The 20,908-nt window shown below is 39.2% G+C and overlaps 1 protein-coding gene across 1 annotated transcript in view; it reads right to left on the reverse strand.

Annotated features, from left to right (window-relative positions):
• The window catches only part of LOC114654177 (baculoviral IAP repeat-containing protein 1e-like), a 115,076-nt gene that overhangs the window by 21,727 nt on the left and 72,441 nt on the right, over positions 1-20,908 (reverse strand). Inside the window, exons 17-20 of the mRNA XM_051929479.1 lie at positions 17,258-17,850; positions 11,599-11,698; positions 2,992-3,073; positions 451-514 (exon numbers count right to left, since the gene is read on the reverse strand). Coding sequence (XP_051785439.1) covers positions 451-514; positions 2,992-3,073; positions 11,599-11,698; positions 17,258-17,850 — 839 coding nt within the window. The remainder of the gene's footprint in view (positions 1-450; positions 515-2,991; positions 3,074-11,598; positions 11,699-17,257; positions 17,851-20,908) is intronic.

Below are 20,908 nucleotides of genomic sequence, written 5' to 3' on the forward strand. Positions count from 1 at the left end.
TTGGTGATTATTGTTGATTTATTACATTATTGTGACTCACATCTGGAGAGGATTGTGGAAAGTGCTTTGGGTCAGAATAAATACTTTCACCTATTCACTAAAATCACTTAATACCCACTGAGCACCTACAACATTAAAGCTGTCTGGCACCAAGGTAGAGATATAAAGGGATGCCAAGACAAAAGAGGCATAACGATAATGAAAGGTGGCCAAAAAGAACAAAAACAAGAGGGAAAGATGTTTCCTTTAGTAGTTAGCTACATCATCTTCTGTATAAGTAGTACAGAAGAGAACAGACAGATATTCATTGTTTTCAGTTGAAGAATGCAGTCTCTGTCTGAAATACTGTGGTCCACTTTCCTTAATTGTTAGTCAAATATGACTCAAAGGCATATACCAATTCAGAAGTATGCATTTATTAACAAAAAGGCTTGATTTGATTTTTTTAACCTGAAGTTATAGGCATGTTGTCCTGAGGAGAGCTCATCCAGTCATCTTGACAGTATTGCTTTGCCTAAAAAATAAAAAACAATTTTTAAGAAGTTGTTGGTTAAGAGTAGATCATCTCATGAAATATCTTTAATTGTCTAAGTCTATAGTAGTGCCATCTAATTAGGACTACAATTCCCAGCAGGCGACAGAATCACTGCTCCACCAGACTGCCTTGGCTTGCTCAGTAGGTGCTGCTTGTGATGGTGGTGTTTTGTTTTTCTCTTTATTGCAAGGCTTGTAAGCCAGATGTCAAGTCATGTCAAGACAATTACAGTAAGTATACAATGCCTTCTGGGATTACTCGTTGCTAAAAGTGCTTACATAGATGTCTGCTAAGTTTTTTTTTTCTTGTTTTCATCAATAGATGAAAATGTCCTTGTCAACCTGCCATGGCTCCTTGATACCTTTCTCCAATTAAGATGTTATACGTTGGGGGGAAACCCATAATTAAACAGAATTTGCTTATCAAAAATCGTGTATTTATTTTTACACTTTCAAACTTCAGTCACCTTCAAAGTAATTTTGAAGGTGATTTGATGCAATACACTTACTGAGACGTTTTTCCAGTTCTCAAAACAGTTTTGGAACTCCTCGATTTTGATCCCTTTTAGATTTCTAGAATATTCACCTAGCAGAGGAAGCATGTACTAAAAGGGGCCTGCCCTCCAGAGGATAATTCCAGTTCATTTTGGGTCCCTCCTTGTATTATTAAAGTCATATTGGTGTAGTTCTTTAAGAAAGCTGAACTGCCTCCAAATGCTGGAAGCAGGCCTGTTAAGGTATACAATTTAAAAAGATGCCAGAATGAAGTGAGGAGAGTTTTTGTCTGTTTTGGATGAATGCTGAGGTTATCATTCCATATACAGGGGGTCCTCAGGTTACAACGTCTCGACATACAACGTTTTCGAGTTTACAACGCTCACTTCCATAAAAACTTTAAAAAATTGAGAAGTGAGTGTTTTGGCTTACACCGTTAGCGTCGTACTTACAGACTACATGGGCAAACTAGTTTGGTTGCGCGCGGTGGAAGAATACGCAGTAACGCGGCGTATGAGTGAGGGAGTTGGCAAACTAGTTTGGTTGCGCGCGGAGGAAGTGTTCTGATTGTGTTGCTTTGTTTGGCGACTTTTTGACCCTTATCAAGGCTCCTAAAGGAAAGTTAGAGTCTTCAGATGTTTTGCTTCAAAGAAGAGGAAAGCCATGACAATGGAAGTGAAATTAGACATTGTAAAGAGATCTGAAGGAGTAATGGTAAGGAATTTTTTTACACTCATTTTTCTATTACTACAGCACAGTATATTTATGTCCTTTATCTTTTTCTGTGGCTTAGTTGTGTTTTTATGTTCTAGATTATGATTCTGCAAGTGTGTTAGGATAGGCAAGTGACTTAGGCTAGGGTGTGTTTCGACACCAAAATTCAGGTTACATCACTGTTGTAGGAACAGAACTGTGTCGTAACCCAAGGACCCCCTGTACATTGTTTGAATTATAACCTCATCATTACCCCCCAAGTACAGTTCTTTCCTGAATTTGTGTGTGCTTTTTCATCATCTGCTTTGTTCTTAAGATGTGTGTGTTTGGAGTTGTCATCACACAGAACACGCACCTTCCATTACAGATGGTAATCATTGGACATTCATGATACGGCAGGACAAAGTTAGTATTTTTCCAAATTGTACACCTTAACACTTATATATACAGGCAGTTAGATGATGCATAAATACATAAATACATACAAAAAATAAGAGTAGCAGAAGAATGGTTTAATGCACATAGTCCATAACAGGTCTGTTAAGACCATAGACTGCACAGTTTAACAGTAGTTTAAAAAGTGCAGATGGCAGTACACATGCAACATACAACAGAACTGCAGATAAATTAGCCTGTGGATACAGTACAGGACAATTATAATCAGGTTACTGTGAGTTTAGTGTCCCTGAATCGGGTGGGGCATGTGGTAAGGCTCTGGTAGTGTTTACCAGAAGGCAGAAGTGAAAAACGTCAGATGATCTGGGTGGCTCGCATCAGAGATGATGGATTCAGCCCACCTCAGATATTGGATGGCATACACAGTATGAGGCTGTGGAACGTTAGCCCCAGTGATTTTAGAAGCACTATGGACAGTCCTTTGGAGGAGTTTGCAGTCCTGTGAGTTAGGTTACCAAACCACACCAGGATGAATCCAGTCAGGATACTTTCAATAATACAGCATTAAAAGTTCATCAGGATTTTAGTTCTAACCTCAAAGCTCATTAGCCTCTTTAGGAAAAATTGTCTCTGCTGAGCCTTTTTGAGGATGCAGGTGGTATTAACAGACCATGAAAGGCATTCTCTCAAATGCTGTAAGTCACCTTGGATAAAGGCATCAGCCAAATAATAAGTAATAATAATAATAATTTACTAAAATACATGCAATCTCAGACTCTTTCTTTGTGTTTTGATCTCCAGCATCTCTAGGCAGTAAAGGGAATAGGCAACAGAATTTAAAGTATACATTACCGATATACCAGTAAATCCATCATATTCTTTTATGAGATGTGCAATTTCATCCCAGGATTTTTTTGATTGTAGAAACTCACATCTAAAAAAAGTTGTATAAATTAGTTACTGTTTTCTGTACAGCAATATGCATATTTTTTACACCGCTGACATAAGAAAATGAAGAAAATATTATATGTATATACAATAAATAGGACACCAACTAAAACTTTCACAAACATTAAATTACACAGTCAAATAACTAAATGAGTTAACAGTACAATAAAACACACATACATGCCAAATGCAAGTAATTAGATCTTTGGAAATATATTTGACATGAAAAGTGCTAAAATGGGTTCCACGAATTAAAAAAACAAAAAGCGATTGTGTAAAATTAACAAAAAGGAACATAACAATAGAGACAAAGTAACCCTAACTACCAAAGCGAAATACAGCTACAGAATGAAACTATAAATCCAAATGAAGTTGCACTGAAAATGTCAGAGGCCAGCAAAACACTTAATATTGCACAGTGAGACAATTATTTTGAAGTCCAGAAACCATGAATGAAGGAAAAACAATTCAACACTAGACAAAGCAGGATGGTTCTCATTCTGGACAAGGCACTTAAAGGTACACTCCACCCAAAAAGGATATGTTCTATTAATATTTTACTTACCTAATTTAGTTTGTGGCGATGGGAGAGAAAAAAATTAAATCTCATCTTTTCATGCAGAACAACAGAGATAAGAAAGTTTCTGATAGAATACAAGTCAAAGTTGACCAACGTTGGACAAAAGCAAACAGTGTGAAAACCTGGATGAAAAACAATTCATGTTGCTCATGTTTCATAATCCACATGTCGGGTCATCCAGCTGAATGCTCATAACGTCCCTGACACTTGTATTTTTACTAAAATATTTTTCAATAAATGCGTTCCAGAAAATGCTCTAATGAACTAAAACGGAATGCACTCAGATACAGCAGAGCATTTGAACTGAAGACCCGCACCCCTCCCTAATTCATTGGTTATAACCCCATCCCAGTACCAGCTTATTCATTGTGTTTTGTGAGATTTTGAAATTGCAAACTTGTAACAAGCCCAAGCCGTTTAAACAGAATATGTGCTGACTTGTTAAGTACTTTTGAGTTTTAGGTCCTGTGGCTAACTTACCCCACATTGACCCACACATCACAGATGTCATAGTGCACTTAGTTATGGAGAATAGTAAATATATTAATGAGAGACAATCAAAAACGGCTTACAAAAACAGCAGGAGAATATGCAATAGTCTGTTGGGAGATATTGCACATAGATTGGTCCTGCTTCAATAATTAAGTAAGCCATTTCCATTAACTATCTAGTCCACTGGTGAGTACAGATGGGGGCTGATCAGCAAGACATGATAAAAGTTTGCAAAATAAAACCATAATTTGGACGAAAGACAGGTTTGAGAGGTATGGTGTCTGAAGTGGTCTGTAGGTCTGTGCAAGTTTCGTTGTTTGCCTGCTCCTTTTGTGGTCATTTTGCATGCCAATTACCAACTTCTATAAGGATTCTCTGAGTCTTGAATACAGACCAATCAAGATAGTGGCCAAGGAGGGACTTTCATATCAAGATAGGAACTCTAAGACTGGAAATCCCACGCTCCTGTACCCTGGTGCAGCCACCTTATGTCTCTTTTCTTTTTCCTTTTTCTCAAAAGCCGGTTCCATGGTTTATTTCCTGTCTTGACCAGAAAGTACCCCCTCTGCCATTATCCTGATTGTTCTGTACTGTAGTCTCAAAGAATTCCCTTTTTATAGATCAGAAATGTTTATTTTAAATTTAACAACCAGAAAAATGTTTAGGATTCATAGAAAAACAAATTGTAATTGTAGAAAGCAACAGCAACACCCCCTTGGCTCCCACCCCCTCTCCCAAAATTGCCCTGTAAAAAGGGGTCCATATAGGATTAAAATTACTTTTGCCTGCTTAGGTCAGTGAGAGAGGCCAGACAGACACAGTGAGCCCCAGAGGAAAATAGGGGAAAATTTAGGGATTAAGATTAATTAGTGGCATGGACATTAAACCCCATCTCCAACCAGCTCCTGACCAAATGAATAGCAGTCTACTACTTTACTATATTCGAGTCAGGTGATCCATTGAGTCAGCACCACCAAAAGTTCATGTAAGGTTAGTTTAAAAAATGAGGATTTCCAGAATTTTACAGAGGGTAAGTCAGAAGATTTCCAACAAAAGGTTAAGAGTAATTTAGCAGAGGTGGTTACCCAGACAGAATAACCTAAACTCGACAGAAGTCAAGGTAAGAGAAGAGAGGTTCAGGAGAAGAAATATAAGAAGCAAAAGGGAAATATTAACAGAAAAACTATTGGAAGGGCAATTGGAAACTCACGCAAAACACCAGGATTGGAGGGCAGTCACAAAACACATGGAGAAAAGTGCTAGGGACATTTAAAGGACACAAATGACAGATGAGGTTAGCAGCTAAATGCATAGCATATAGTTTACAAGGGGTGAAATTCAGGTGATGTAGAAATGTAAACTATATACAGTATGCTGATAATTGTGTTTTTGGTGGATGCCGAGTTATTGTTAAGGATAACATTCTATTAGATGTGGAAGAAGAAAGGAGGTCACGCTGACTGACTTAAAATTATGGTAGAGGTCTAGCAAATTTCTTACATAGAGTTACATATTGGGATGATGCTGGCTTAAAGTTTGAAGATAATAAGAAGCAAAAAAATATAAAGAGGATGGGACAGGAGTGCAGAGGATATATGGATCCCGTTTGCCTTAAGGACTGATCTGATTTGAAGATAGAAAAAGAAAGAAGAAAGAGGAACATAAAACCCGGATCTGAGTAACTAGAACCTTCCGAGTCCAAGGTCATTATAAATGTCACAAAGTGCCCTAATGCCCTGACCAGCCCATGGCTTAAAAGAGATGGACCTGTCCCAAAGCAAGGGGCAGGATTCTGAACATAAGGCCATGGCTCTGCCAAGTTGGAGTTGTGCCAAGATGTTTCTCCACTTTCCGTCAAATCTGCAGAGGATATAAGAATAAGGGACTTAAAGAATGGAGGTTTGAATTTAGTTCCAGGGCAGTAAAGGGAAGAGTGGAGAGGGATCTAAGGGATAAGATGTTGAATTCAATAAGGGACCAGGATAATAGATTTGTAGCAGGATTTTAGCAGCTCCATACTAATTGAAAGGTAAACACCTAGTGATATAACTCTAGGTCTGGCAAAGACACCTCACTGTCAGACTTATCACAAATCAAAATGGATTGCTAAATGGAAGGTCCCTTACCATTCTATTGAAAGGCAGACAAAAGAGATTTAACTTCAAGGCAATATTTTATGGAGCGAGACAGAGGGAACATGGCACTAACAAGGTTAAAACAAGGGTCTATATTCATTTTAATAATTGTCAATCTGGAATGAAAAGACAGTGTAAGAAAAGACCATGAGGAAAAGGAGTCCTTAACTCTTAAAAATACATTGGTAGACATTACAATGTCCTGCAGAAAAGGAGATGCCAAAATATTTCAGTGACTTAGTCAAAGGAACGTATAATTGAAAAAAATGACTTGTGGCATAGGGAGTTCAATTTAAAGAGAGCCCATTTGATTTTGTTGCCAGGCAGTGTTTAAAATCCATCCATCCATCCATTTTCCAACCCATCGAATCCGAATACAGGGTCACGGGGGTCTGCTGGGGCCAATCCCAGCCAACACAGGGCGCAAGGCAGGGAACCAATCCTGGGCAGGGCGCCAACTCACCGCAGGATACACACACACACACCAAGCACACACTAGGGCCAATTTAGAATCGCCAATCGACCTAACCTGCATATCTTTGGACTGTAGGACGAAACAGGAGCACCCGGAGGAAACCCACACAGACACGGGGAGAACATGCAGGGAGGACCCGGGAAGTGAACCCAGGTCTCCTTACTGCGAGGCAGCAGCGCTACCACTGCGCCACAGTGCTGCCCAGTGTTTAAAATGAACTAAATAAACCAAAGATCTGAGGAAGATCAAAAGGGCACTACCAAGAAAAAGCAAAATAATTATGTCATCATATAAAGAGATTTTATTGCATGAGCCATGAAACATAATAAGGGTGATCAATTGAAAAGAGCGAACAGCAATAGCAAGGGGTTCAAGTGAGATGTTAAAAAGTAAAGGAGATGGTGGACAGTCCTGTCTGGCACCTTTTTGAATCCCAAAGGATTGAGAAATTATGAAGTTGGTGAGAACTAAAGCCATGGGGGAGGAGTATAATATTCTGATCACGTTGATAAAGAATTCTTATAGAAGCGGGTGATTGACACACAAATTGATCACAAACAGAGCAGCCAAACAATGAAAGTCATAAAAACATATAGATCGCTACATGTTCATTCAGAGACAGCCTCGTATGTGTGCATATCTCAGATGCTTCAACAAAGAGAGTCAATTCATCCGTGGGGTTGCACAGCCAGCCACTAAATAACCCCAAGATACTCCAGTTGTGGATATAACTGTAAGAGTAACAACAGCAGGTGGGTCTACAGTTCAAATGCTCATTCTCTTTGGAGTATGTTCCATTTTAGTTCATGAGAAAGTTTACTTTCAAACAGTTTTTCAGTAATTTTTTTTTAATTTGAGACATTGTGAACATATGATAAGATGATACGACGTGTGGATTATGCAATACGAGTCACATGAGATTTTCTCCTCAAGGTTTTGATATTGTTTGTTGTTGTCCAGCAATGGTCACTATAGACTTCTACCCTGTTAGAAACTTTATTACAACTGTTCTGCATAAAAACATGAGATTAAATAATTCTCTCAGTCAGCACTAAATTTTACATGGGGTAAGTAACATATAAAAAAATACCATTTTTGGATGGAGTATTCCTTTATGACTGAAGGAGCCTTATGAAGAGTTCTAATAAAAAACAAACTAGGAGTCACAAAGCTGAATGAACATTTGCTAAGAGTCATGAAACAAATAGGAAATGGAATGTGATCAAGATGGCAAAAATGATCGAAAGATAAGTTCTAAAATTTTTGTAATGAGATGAATAGAGTGGGTCTTTTCAGAAAACATTAAAAAAGGAGGTCTGGACCAAAACACACATGAGATACCTCATTGTCAAACTAAAATTTAACACCAGACTCAAAGTCAAAAGACAAAGCTAAGTCTTTAGCCTAGTGACCCTTACCCTTATGGAGAGTAGGGGGCATTCCAGGTCCCCAAACAAAGAACAGAAACAGGCACGGACACAATTTAAAAGGGCAAAGAGTCTGATTATTACTATAATGTTCACCAAGTGTTTCCCACCATGGCCACAAGTATGCAATAAGCACAAGTCTCTGCACAATAAAGCACTCTTTTCTTCCTTCTGTCTTGGTTACTGTCTCCTCCACTCCCCCTTGTAAGCTTCCTCCACCTTCCACCCAAATCAGGCATGTTAACATGAGGCAGACAGTCCCTATTATTTTAGCTGCCCCAGAAGTGCTTCCAAACATCCGCCCACATGGTCTGCAGCATTTCAGGTGAGGCGGAAACCCCATGCCATAGCCCTCGCCTGTCTTTCCAGCTCCCCCTTCCGGCACCCATAGCACCCAAAAGGCCTGAGTTAAAGAACTCCAAGTCCCATGGTGCCCTGTGGGAATCCAGAGCACAAGTGCAACCCAGGAAAGCTGCCTTCCTCCATCCATCCATTTCTTGGGCATTCCGGCTGGATTGGGCTTCCGGCTGTCCCTTACACCCTAAATAATCTGAAAATATGCAAGAGATTTATTTAGATTTTTATTTTTTATCCAAAACTTTTAAGGAGTATGTGTAATTATGCCACATGCCACAACAAGAGTGACATGTGACTGGCAACAGGAGTCACTTACACAAACAATGTGCCTACAAAGATGCTCATAGCATTTAAAATGGTGAGACAAATAAGAACAAATCACTACAAGTGTTAGAAATAAGCAACTACAAGAAAATGAATAATGAAAATAAAAGCAGAGGGGCCCAAAAACATGGAATCATAACAGCCAGAATCAGAAGATCCCAGCTTTCTAGCAGGTTACATGTGTATAGAAAAGTGTAATGGAGTGTTGGAACAAAACATCCGCATGAATGCCCAGCATGACTGCCCAAAGCAACACTCTCCCTCCATTGGCTTGTCTTCTTCTCACAGTTTATCTTGGTGTAATCTCTTCCCCAGGTAAAGAGTGCAGGTGAACCTGACCGTCCATATGATGCAATGGAAAACAGTATTCATCGGAACCAGGAAGTCTTCTTCCATTGATCGAAGGTCCAGTTTTAATTTTCACATACCCATTGCAAGCCCTTTTGACAATGGAGAAGGGTTAGCATGGACACTGACTGGCTTGCGGCTACACCATACCATATGCAGGAGGTTCAATGCACTGGGTGCTGTGACACATTACTTCCATAGCTAATTCCCAAAAAAATATCTATGATCTCTGCCACAGTAATCCATGTTCTGGTTTGTACAAGACAGGATGGGCTTCATTGAACTCTTGGTGCATTTCATAGTTTTTCTCTCCTTGGATTACTGTCAGTAGTCACTTAGCATGGGTAACAATGAGCAACCCACAGGCCTTGCCGTTTCAGAAATGCTCTAAACCAATTTGATTGGCCATAGCAATTCGGTCCTTATTGATGTCACTCAGGTCTTCACACTGCTATCGATGATAGCGATTTGACAAAGATTCCAAGTTTGAGGTTTGTTTTTGAGTTTCGTGCACCTTAAATAAGTTTGTATATTACTTATATTTTCTGTTACACCATTTTGTGGATCCTGTTGCTATGATGCATCTTGCAGTTGTAGGGGCATGTTCTCAGAGGTTGCGACCCTCACCTTATTATGCCAAGGGTTTAAAGATCATCTCAAGCGGCCATGTTTTATCCGAGCTTGGTGGATAAACCCTTGAATCATTTTTCAAAGGCTTTTTTTTTTATTATTCCCTTGATGATGATTAATCCTTGCTTTTGTTTTTGACTTGAAATTTTTGATCACATTTTAGTTCTGATGAACAATCTCTTTGATTGCTAGTTTTTGACTTTTGTTTCATTCTCTCTTGACTTTATGTCATGTTTCAGGCAGGGTTCCTTCTCTGACAAGGGTTCAAATTCAAGTTTTGTGTCACTTTTGTTCATTCTTGATTCTTTTATTTATGTTCATTATGTACATCATTCTTTACTTTTGCTTTTGTCTATGTATATCAATTGTCTTTAATATGTTCCATGTATTATGTAAGTGGTTCCCCAAGAGTCTATCACTGCCAGGACCTGCCCTTCCGCCCTATAAATCCAGAGAGTCTTCCACAGTTCCCGGTGAATCATTATGAATGCTCTCTGGTGTTAGTGAGTTTTTGTGCCTTTATATGTGCTTTTCGTTAATTACTGGATTTTTGACCTGTTTGCTCTGTTCTTGACCTTGACTTGTATTTCTGTTTTGGAGCTTGTTTGCCTTGAATTGCCCTTTCTGGCAACTCATTTTTTGCTTAGTATGCTCTTTGGAGCTTCTAATATTTACAGAGCTTTTTGTGAAATAAACCTTTTTATTTTATAAAGACTCAGTGCTTGCCCTTATTACTAGCCAGGGTTTGACAGTGATATCCCCCTCTAATGGGCATTATTGGGAGTGCTTTTGGAACTTATGTGCTTTGGGACTCCACAACACTTTGATTCCAGGGTTTAGTTTTGGTTGTATCAAAAAAATCGTTTCAACCTCCCGTTATCAAAATTGTCACAAATCTTGTCTCCTTGTTGTCTCTCATCTAAAATACTACCTCCAGTCTTTGAGGCAGTACATCTTTGGCTGAACATTCAATTTGAAGCTGTTACTAGCAGGATTTTCCTTACACTGCTTATTAGTAAATCTATCACAGAAATGAAGAGCAACTATTTCCAAAAGGTAACTATAGATATGAAGAATTAATAAATAACATAACTGTAATGACAGTGAATGGCTTGTAATGTATTGTCACATTCATGCACTAGATGCCACCAACTTACAGAACATTCTGTTGTCTTGCTTGTACAACATTATTATTCTCTACAATGACATCACAGATTCAGTATTTTTACTGATTGATAGTCAGACTGGACATGCTGTCTATATACAGAAGTAGTCTTATAAATGGTGATACTTATGAGGTTATTTCCCCCTTCCACACACCTTACTGCCACTTTCCAATTTCCTGAACTTTAATGTTTAAGGCTATGACAAATAAAAGGCTCCCTAAACCACTGTAAACAATGAAGTAATGTCATACAGTCTCTCTCTTACTTCTGCACACAGCTAACATGGCTTTGGGGATTACAATCCTTTGCATCCCACTGATTTGTTTTACTTTCATGTAATTTGTTTATTTCCCTCTGTAATAAGGTTATGCCAAATAATCCCATGCATTTTAATATTTTATAGCTTTGCTCATGTGTATTACAAATTAAAGTGCTCTGTGACGATAAAAAAATAAAAAACTATTCCGATATACACAGCAGATGTATACTTGCTTGTGCACCCAGGTGCAGTGTAGCATCCCACTCAAGGTGAGGTCTTGCCTTCACCCTGCTGAGGTTCCTACAGCTTTTCACTTACTCTGGAAACCATTTTGCATGTTCTTTCCATGGATCATCCTCTTGTTCCCAATGAGACAGTGTACCACCACAGCAATGACACTGCACCGTGTCCCTAACTCCTACAGGGGGAGAAAAAAACACAAGCATTACACTATCAATATGGAAAAGCTCTTTTCAACTTACATTAAGCACCAAGCAATCTTAAAATCAAATGTTTCACATTCAGATGTCATGTCTTTATTATTCTCAAAACAGACATCAACTCAAAAAATATCCTTGTCACCAAGTTTAATTTTTTCCTTTTGCATGCACTTTTTTATCCAAAACCTTTTAAGGTATACTTCAAGTTCTTTCAAAATTTACATTCATTTTCCCCTACTTTGTAATCAAAGGTTTCTGAGCTGACCCTATCCTAAATTTGTTATGTACACCCACAGATATGTAATCCACTCCAACCCTTGTTCTCCTATCCTTACATTCACCTGGAAGTGGCACCAATCCATCTGCACCCTGCTACTGTGCTTCACTGTCTCCACTAGGTGGTATCATTTCTTTATTCATTTATACCCCAGGCAACAGGATAGAGCCAATATTAAATGCAAGTAAGGTGAGCAGGCAATTAACTTTTATTTGGTCATTATACCCTTTATGATTCTTAAATATTTCTTAAAATGCAAAAACCAAATAAAAGTAAATGGATTTAGGCAATTGTCAGTAATACAACCTGGCTATCATGGGAGTTGTCATAGATGATGCTGGCCGATATACCCACTATGTGAGATGTTTAGCCCCTTAAGGTTACATTAAGTGTGTTTAAATGCACTTTAATAGCCCAGTTATTCACAGACACATAGTTTCAAAAACACCATGTACAATGTGCATCCTTGTTCCGGTTAAAGAAACTGGAATATTGATCTCTGAGAAACTGGATTAACATGCATAGATTTCTAGACAATTAACTCAGCTATTTTGCAATGTAAACCCTTAACCGGGTTACACTTAAGGATTTCGTGGTCTGCGCATGTCTGTGGCACTGTCTGGTTAGCCTGTACTTGATTTAGCTTTGATCACGTTTCCAGCAGCCGTGGGTAAAAAAAAGGGTTTTAGCGTCCACAAAGGTAAATTTCCAGAGCAAATGCTCAAGCAATTGCATTATTCATTCGCCAATGATGATGATCTGAATGTACAGTGCTAAGCTCAACAACAGAATTTGGGGACCAGTGTTTGGGGTAACATGTTAAAAGTAACATACATCACTTAGTCTACCTTCAGAAGTAACAAGTAACCAAGCACAATACATATTTTACTTTAGTAAAAATACCTGTGTCACTATTATCCTAGCAGCACAGGGTTTCAGGCAAGAAGCAGACATACCGGTACACCACTCCTTTGCAAGGTTCAATCATACAGCCAAGCAGAACAGTGTACTGTGTGCAATCCATTTAAGTATTAGTTTCATTTTCTTCCAGCTACCTGTTACAGATACATTGAAACAGTATGATCTGGTGATGTGATGTTCAGTGTCCATACTGTAAATTATTCGTAGCTTGAGTCAAGGGTTTTAAATAATACAATATAATTTATTTTTATATAGCCCAAAATCACACAAGATAACATATTTAGTTAACTTTATTTTGTGTTTGTGATCCTCAGACGAATGGCCTGACGGAGCGATTTAACAAGATTTTAAAGCAGAAGATACAGGTATGTGGCTCATAATGACCCGACATCCTGGAACTCTGTGTTGCTATTCCTCATGAAAATCCCCCTCAGGCTTCTACCAGCTTAATTCCATTTAAGTTACTGTTTGGCAGGCGTCCGCAAGGCATCTTGGATATTATTCATGAGGAGTGGACGGGTGTGCAGACTGATACTCAGGGTTTGAAAGAACGTCACTCATGTGCAGTTCAGTAGTTCCTCTGCTCCGTTTTTGCTCCCGCAAAGCGTCGCCAACAGCACACTCTTACGCTCTTGACTGCGAGTTGTCTGTTATACAATAAACCTTTGGCAAAGAAACACAGTTGCCCCTCAGAAACTCTCTCTTAGTCAGTATATAAATGAGAAACAAACACACTCTTACCCGTCCCCTTTGTGGGATCAGCTGCAGGCTTACCACACAACATACTTCTCACACGAAGTTTAGAACATTTAAAAGACTGAGCCCCAGCAAACCTAACAGCTCACTCTCCTGTCCTCTCTCCCTCAGACTGAGTCTGCTCCAGTCACTGCTTCCGAGCCGTTAAACCCGTTTGATGAGGAGGATTCATTTATTAAAGTATTTATGTTCAATCTTGTTCACTAGTGACAGAAAAATGGAGCATGGGATCAACAAGTGGATTGGAGAAGCTGTTCTGCAGGCGCTGTACCAGTCTTTGATAGGGAAGCAGAGAGCTGAGTCTAAAGACAAAACCCTTGGTTTACCAGTTGATCTAAATCCCTCTGCTTCACTATGGTTCTGAGCTGTGGGTAATGACTAAAAAAATGACATTGTTAAGTACAAGTGGCTGAAAAAAGGTTTCTTCTCAGGGTGGCTTGGCTGTTATAGGGTGAGACGCTCTGCAATTGGGAGTTTCATGATATGGAGTTTCCCCTAGAACAAAATATGATGAGGCCCCCCAAAAGAATTTATACAGTAGGCCAAGAACCCACCTGTCTGCTCAGCCAGACCCCAAAGCATTCTGCTGGCTTCAGCTGGAGCAGGACCCAACAATATGAAGCTGGCAGAACAACTAGTAAAGTCCAAAAAGTATCATACAAAACCCTAAAAGTGGGAAGGTGACTGTGAACCTTTGATCTGTTATTAAAGGGGAAACAAAAGAATCTTTATGAATAAAATTATTTAATTTTCAAAACAAGAACTCAAAAAAGCACCAGAGGAATAAATGAGTAGTGAACAATGTCCCAAAACACAGACTGAAAGAAAGGTCAAAAACAGAGCAAAGAAGGTAATAATTAAGTAAATCAAAATGAGTTTTACCAAAACTCAGAGAGAACTGAACAACACCAAGCTTTAACAATGAACTGTCTGTCTGCATAGCCTTTATGGGGCTGGGGGTGGTCCCTAGATGCAGATGGACTTCAGTGGCTGCTCAACTGGCAGGCTCCAGCCTACACTGGCCCAAATGGGTGTTGGCTTCCAAAGTTTAGAAATATATAAGCAAAGTCCCAAACTATAATTAAAATGTTCTACAAGGGACCGCGACAGTAAACATTAATGTTTGTAGATTTTCATATTTAAAACTCAGTTGGGAATGACTTATAATTATGTTTTGTTTATTTTTTTTTGCATTTATTAATTATGAGAAGTAAATCACTGGTCATGCAACCACATCTGTAACATCACAGGAACCACTGGAATAAATATGGCCACTGTGAGAGTATAGGTTATCCTTCAATTGGATAAAAAATTAAACAACTATCTGTAGTGTTTGTTAGTTTCAGTTATAAAGTATGGCAAGCACTAGATTTGTTTTGTGTTCAATATTTTCTTGGCCTGTGACTTGTGGTTTCTGGTTTGCCACAGTGCTTTTACAGCTTGATATATTTTTGATCTCCCAATTTTACCCTTGTCTGGCACAGATTCCTATTGTAGCTCTCATTATTATCTCTTGGTCCTATTATCAGTCATAATAAATCCAGAGACTCTGTCTCATCACAGGAAAGGGTTTACCGTAAACCCCTGGCTTGTAAGGTGAGTGGTGACAAGAGAATCTTTATGAAAGAAGGATTCATTTACAAAAACAAAAATACAACAAAATGCTCTAAAGAGCAACAAAGAAGAAAAAGGAATTGTCAAGAAGGCAATTTGAACACAAACAAGCTTCAATACAATATTCTAAATCATAATCCTTAAACAGAAGCAAAAATAGTTAAAAAAGCAGAAAAATCCAATGAGAATAGCAATACTTGCATGCTGAAATTCTAACCCCACTAAAGTGTATTCAGTGAACCGCAAGGGACTCCTCGTTCCAGTCTTCCCATTATGGAGCTGGGGGTGGTCACTAGTAGTGATACAAGGGTTAGTCCCGGAATATAAAGACATTTAAAGAAGGTCATAAAACAATATTAAACATAATAAAAATACAAAGAACATTCAAAAAGTTTCTGCACTTTTTTAAACTCTATTTATTAAGACGTTTTAATGCCCAATGACTACTCCTCCTGCCTTAACCATTTCCAACGAAAATACGAAAGTGCGGAAACATTTTGAACATCCCTCATAGTAATACTGTACATGACACATAACGACTAAATAATAAATGAACAGAACAATATTAACAGAGTGACCTGCTAACCTTAACCCTGCAGGGGATGTACAGTATCAAAGCCCCCGACCCCAGACACAACTCCACAGACAAGTCCCATATTCCAATTAATATTTTATTTTAAAGAAATAAATTCAAGCAAGCTTCTTTATAAGGGCCACACAACCACAATACAACTCTTTTACTTCTTGTCTTTATTTTCTTCATCCTCTACTACTCCTAGGTGAGCTTTGTCCTTCTTCCACATCTAACTTCAACTCGCCTGGGTGGCTTCCTTTATACTGGATCCAGGAGTACTTCTGGTGCTACAATATTATACCCATGAATCACTTCTGGGCCAGGAAGAACCTCCTTAAAACATGGAATCTTCCTCCTCCCTGCAGCTCCCCCTGGTGGGCCACCCATGTGCACTTGAAAGATCTACCACAGGGATGATTCAACCTATTGCATTGGGGGAACACATGGTCCCAGAGGGAAGTCTCCTTTCACCCCTTCCATTATAACGTCTTCCCAACCAGGTAAGGACCCATCCATCCATCCATCCCAGCCAGGATCCCAGCCAAGCCATGCCTCTGTGACAACAGAAATTATCATTCATAAATGATTCAAGCTGAACAATTAACAAAAAAGTCAAGGAAAGGGAATATAAACACTAGCCAGGGAAGGAACGCAGGCTAAAACATAACACCCAACTTTTAACCATAGTGCAATCTTCCTTGTCAACAGAACAGAGCTCTGCAGGTTTACAGCTAGACTCTGTTCACCAGTAATCCTCTGTTTCAACATTCAGTGCCCCCAAGATTGTGTTATAGATTAAGTTTGAGGATTATGAGGTGTGACAAAGACTTAGGTGAAATTGCATGGGTCATTTTAGAGACCTCCTGAAAAAGTCATTGGAAATAAAACAGAAAATAGTCTTAGCCTGATGTTTCCTAGTTCTGGTGGAAAAGCAGTATCACGTTTTAAAAACATAAAACTATGAACATGGAGGAAACGACACTCCGTATGTTCCCTTTCCCAATAGCCATCTTGAGTCTTTATGCATTTGGTGGTCAAGGCTTTGGATGACAAACTCTGTGGTTGTGGTTCAGATCACCTTGCTGACACTGTGTGACCAAGGGCAAGTCACCTGACCTGCCTGTGCTCCAATTGGAATATCAAAAGAGAAATGTAACCAGTTCTATATCAGATGTTGTACGTCGTCTTGGATTATGACATCAGTCAAATAAGTAAAATGTAAAAGGTCAACATTAAATTTAAAGCTCTCAAGTCACTTGTTTTTTTGTTTAGGTGAAATCAAGAGACTGACTCTGATAAAGTATTATGCATCTTCAGGGCATTATGTGTAGTACAGAAAAGAGAAAGATTCTATTAATTCGTAAAGTAGAGCTCAGCTTATCACAAGACACTTACCTGTAAAGTAAAACCCAGCCCGCGCCAGTCTGATGAGGTCTGCTTTGGAATAATTTGGCCAGTCTTTGTAGGACTCGACTCGTTTCTCTTCTATGCTGTAGACCTGTACTTTGTCAAGGTCAATGTCTATATTTTGTTGAACTCGAACTTCATATTTCGGTATGTTGCCCACCTCTAAGCCTTTAATAAAGTCACAGTTTGGCTGAAATTCCTGATGGCAAATGTATGGGGTTTTATCCTGGGGTGTTCCTAAAAGTACAAACCCACAGCAAAAGCACTGCATGTATGATCCGTCTTCTGTACAGTAGAAACCTCCTTTAGCCCTCTCTGAAGGAGAGCAAGATGAATAGGACTTTAAATTTTCAAATGATTTCAGCCTGCTTATTTCACTTCTCATCTTTGGATTATAACCTTGATGTAATCTGGCCTGTGCTTCTTTAAATTTCTCTTGTTCTTCCTGCACATAGCATGAGCCTTGATTTAACCATAATCCGATTCTTTTAATGCGATCATATTTCTGTGCCAATTGCTCAGCAATTGTATTTACTTTGAATGGGTCCATTGCATGTGAAGGTTCTGCTTCTGCCATTAACCTGCAACCAAAAAGACCTCATTATGAATTACGGAGCATTAAGGTTTTCATAAATGCAGAATAATTCTAACAAGCGCCTGCATCTCTTGATATCTCACTTCTCGTCCAGGGGAGTTGGACTTAGTACCTTTCAAATTATGCCAAAAAATATGAAATATTTCAGGAAATTATTTACCATCCATCCATTATCCAACCCGATATATCCTAAATACAGGGTCATGGGCGTCTGCTAGAGCCAATCCTAGCCAACACAGGGCGCAAGGCAGGAAACAAACCCCGGGCAGGGTACCAGCCCACCGCAGGAAAATGATTTACATCTAACAATTATATTTTAAAAAATTTTTATATAGGATTTTTTTTGGTAAGCGTGAGAATGTTTACATTATTTCATAGCTAAAACTATAACATAGCATTTTCAGATCTGCTTAATCTATTTAGGATTTCAGGGGACTGAAACTTATCCTGGCAACATGGCACAAATCAGAAGCCAGCCCTGGACAGAAGGTTAGTCCACCACAGAAGCCACTTACACTGGGACAGTCTGGAGTCACCAAATAACCAAACCTGCATGTATTCGATACGGAGCCCCTGAGGGGACATGGTGAATTTTTTTTATTCTGGGAATCTCGTTTTCACCATTTACTATCTTATGCCCACCGCTTACTATTTTGTGCCCACCATGTCCTCTCAGGGGCTCTGTAGTTTGAAAATGTCAGGAAAACAAAAAACAAAACAAAACCTATAAACAGATTATGAAATCACACAAACTCCACAAAGACATTAACTGGGTGCAGGATTCAAACCCAAGATACCCGTGTCACCATACCATTTTACTGTGTGCATGGTGTCCTTGGGTGTTTAGAAAGGTGCCTTGAAATAAAATGTATTATTAATCTATACTAATAAAAGGCAAAGTCCTCACTGACTCACTCATCACTAATTCTCCAACTTCCCGTGTAGGTAGAAGGCTGAAATTTGGCAGGCTCATTCCTTACACCTTACTTACAAAAGTTAAGCAGGTTTCATTTCAAAGTTCTGTGCATACCGGTCATAACGGTCGACAATGTCCGCCATGTTAAACTTTCTTATTTATGGCCCCATCTTCACGAAATTTGGTAGGCGGCTTCCCTGCACTAACCGAAACCGATGTACATACTTATTTCGGTGGTATGATGCCACTGTCAGCCGCCATATTGAACTTTCCAACAGTGTTTGTTACTTATGGGCCCATCTTCAAGAAATTTGGTACGCGGGTTCCCAACGCTAATTGAATCCTGCTTACGTACATATATACGTCCATAGCCTGCAGCTCGGTCACCGTGTGAGGCGGTGTTGGATCCCCCATCCCCACGCCTCCCACGTAGTTGGCTGCCTGCCTATATAAGGCCGTCCGTCGCTCCAGTCTCTTCATTCCCTTCCTTGCTTCGCCACGGTATTCACGTCTCCCTGCTGATAACTGCAGCCTTTTTATTTAATCCACGGCTTCTCCGCTGTTTTATTGTTTGTTTATTATGATTATAGTTATTGTGTAGGTATTTTAGACTTAGTTTACATTGTTCAGGTACCCATTTCCTTTATCGTTCCAACTGTACCCCCATTAACATGTCTATGGAGGTAATCACCATCGATCAAAGAATTGTCACTTACCGAGTGGTTTCTATGCCCAGAGATGGCGACTGCCTTTTCCATTCTCTGTGTTACATATTGCACGGCCATATCAGGCTCACTCTTGATATCTGGAGGAACATTGTGTCTTATGTATTGAATGACTGGGACAGGTTCAAGGTGTGGACTGATGACGGTACAGGAGATAATTATACTACACAGGAGCACTATAAGAGTGAAATGCTTAAGCCCTTCACCTATGGTTCTGCATGTGAGTTGATGGCTGCCGCTGAATTGTTAGGTTGTCGCTTTCAAGTGTACCGAAATGGCCAAATATTTTACACCTTTGGGCAACCGCCAATGCCTCTTAAACATCTTGGATTCACAGGTGACGATTTGAGTAGTGGACACTTTGATGTTTATGAATGTTTAAACTCTCAAAAGCTGGATGCAAAGTTATCGATGAAACCCATTTCAATTCAAACACCTCCAATTTCCAGTAAGGCTCTGCTTCGCAATGACAATTAATAAGTCTCAGGGACAGACCCTACAAAAGGTTGGCATTGATTTGAGGCAAGATTGCTTTTCACATGGCCAACTGTACGTTGCATGCTCAAGAGTAAGCACAGAGCACAGCTTGGTCATATTACAACCGGAGAGCCGAACTGACAACATGGTACACAAAGAGATCCTTAACAAATAATTATTGATATATTTTCCCTCAGTTTAAAAAGGTTTACTTTTCTTCTTAATAAAAATTTTAAAGCAGTACTTCGCCACTGCGAAGGGCGGGTATTTTGCTAGTAATAATAATATCTTTAAACAGGAATTTTTACCCACAATTCCTATTTACCGTATGATCGTGTATGCAAATAATGCAATCTTCCATATCCAAAAAAACACACAGTCACTTTAGCGTGCCAAGAGAAAAATCTCACAAATGGTGATGAGCAACAGAATATGATATTTTCTAAGTTTTAACACAAGTTTTAATGTATGTCCATTTGGGAGACGACCATAGTTTGGGGTAAATTAGCTTTTAGCAATTCACTCAAGAGCTACAGTCCTGCTGCTGTTTTGATCATTCAATTTTATTTCGTTATGTCTCTCACTTGTATGGTACAGTTTGAGAATTTTTATTATTGGCATCATCATCATCACGTTCTTCTTAAGACTGTGTAATTTGTGAGGCATTAAGACAGAACATCACAAGTATTCGAAAATAATATAGAAAAATATAATAGGAGTCTGAGTGTTTCTAGGTGTGCATTGTTAAAAAAAAAAGTTGCGTCACCCAGGGCTGCTGTACAAAGTGCAGACAGTGCAGGCGCTGCTGAGGCGCACCACATAAACGTTTCTTTGTGTTCTGGTTAGGTCTGGACAAATTTTTCTACCAAAATAAAGATAGGAATTTCTACATGGCACCCAGATCACTAGAGCCCAGACCACTAGAG

This window comes from Erpetoichthys calabaricus, chromosome 7, assembly GCF_900747795.2.
Source record: "Erpetoichthys calabaricus chromosome 7, fErpCal1.3, whole genome shotgun sequence".
NCBI lineage: Eukaryota > Metazoa > Chordata > Cladistia > Polypteriformes > Polypteridae > Erpetoichthys > Erpetoichthys calabaricus.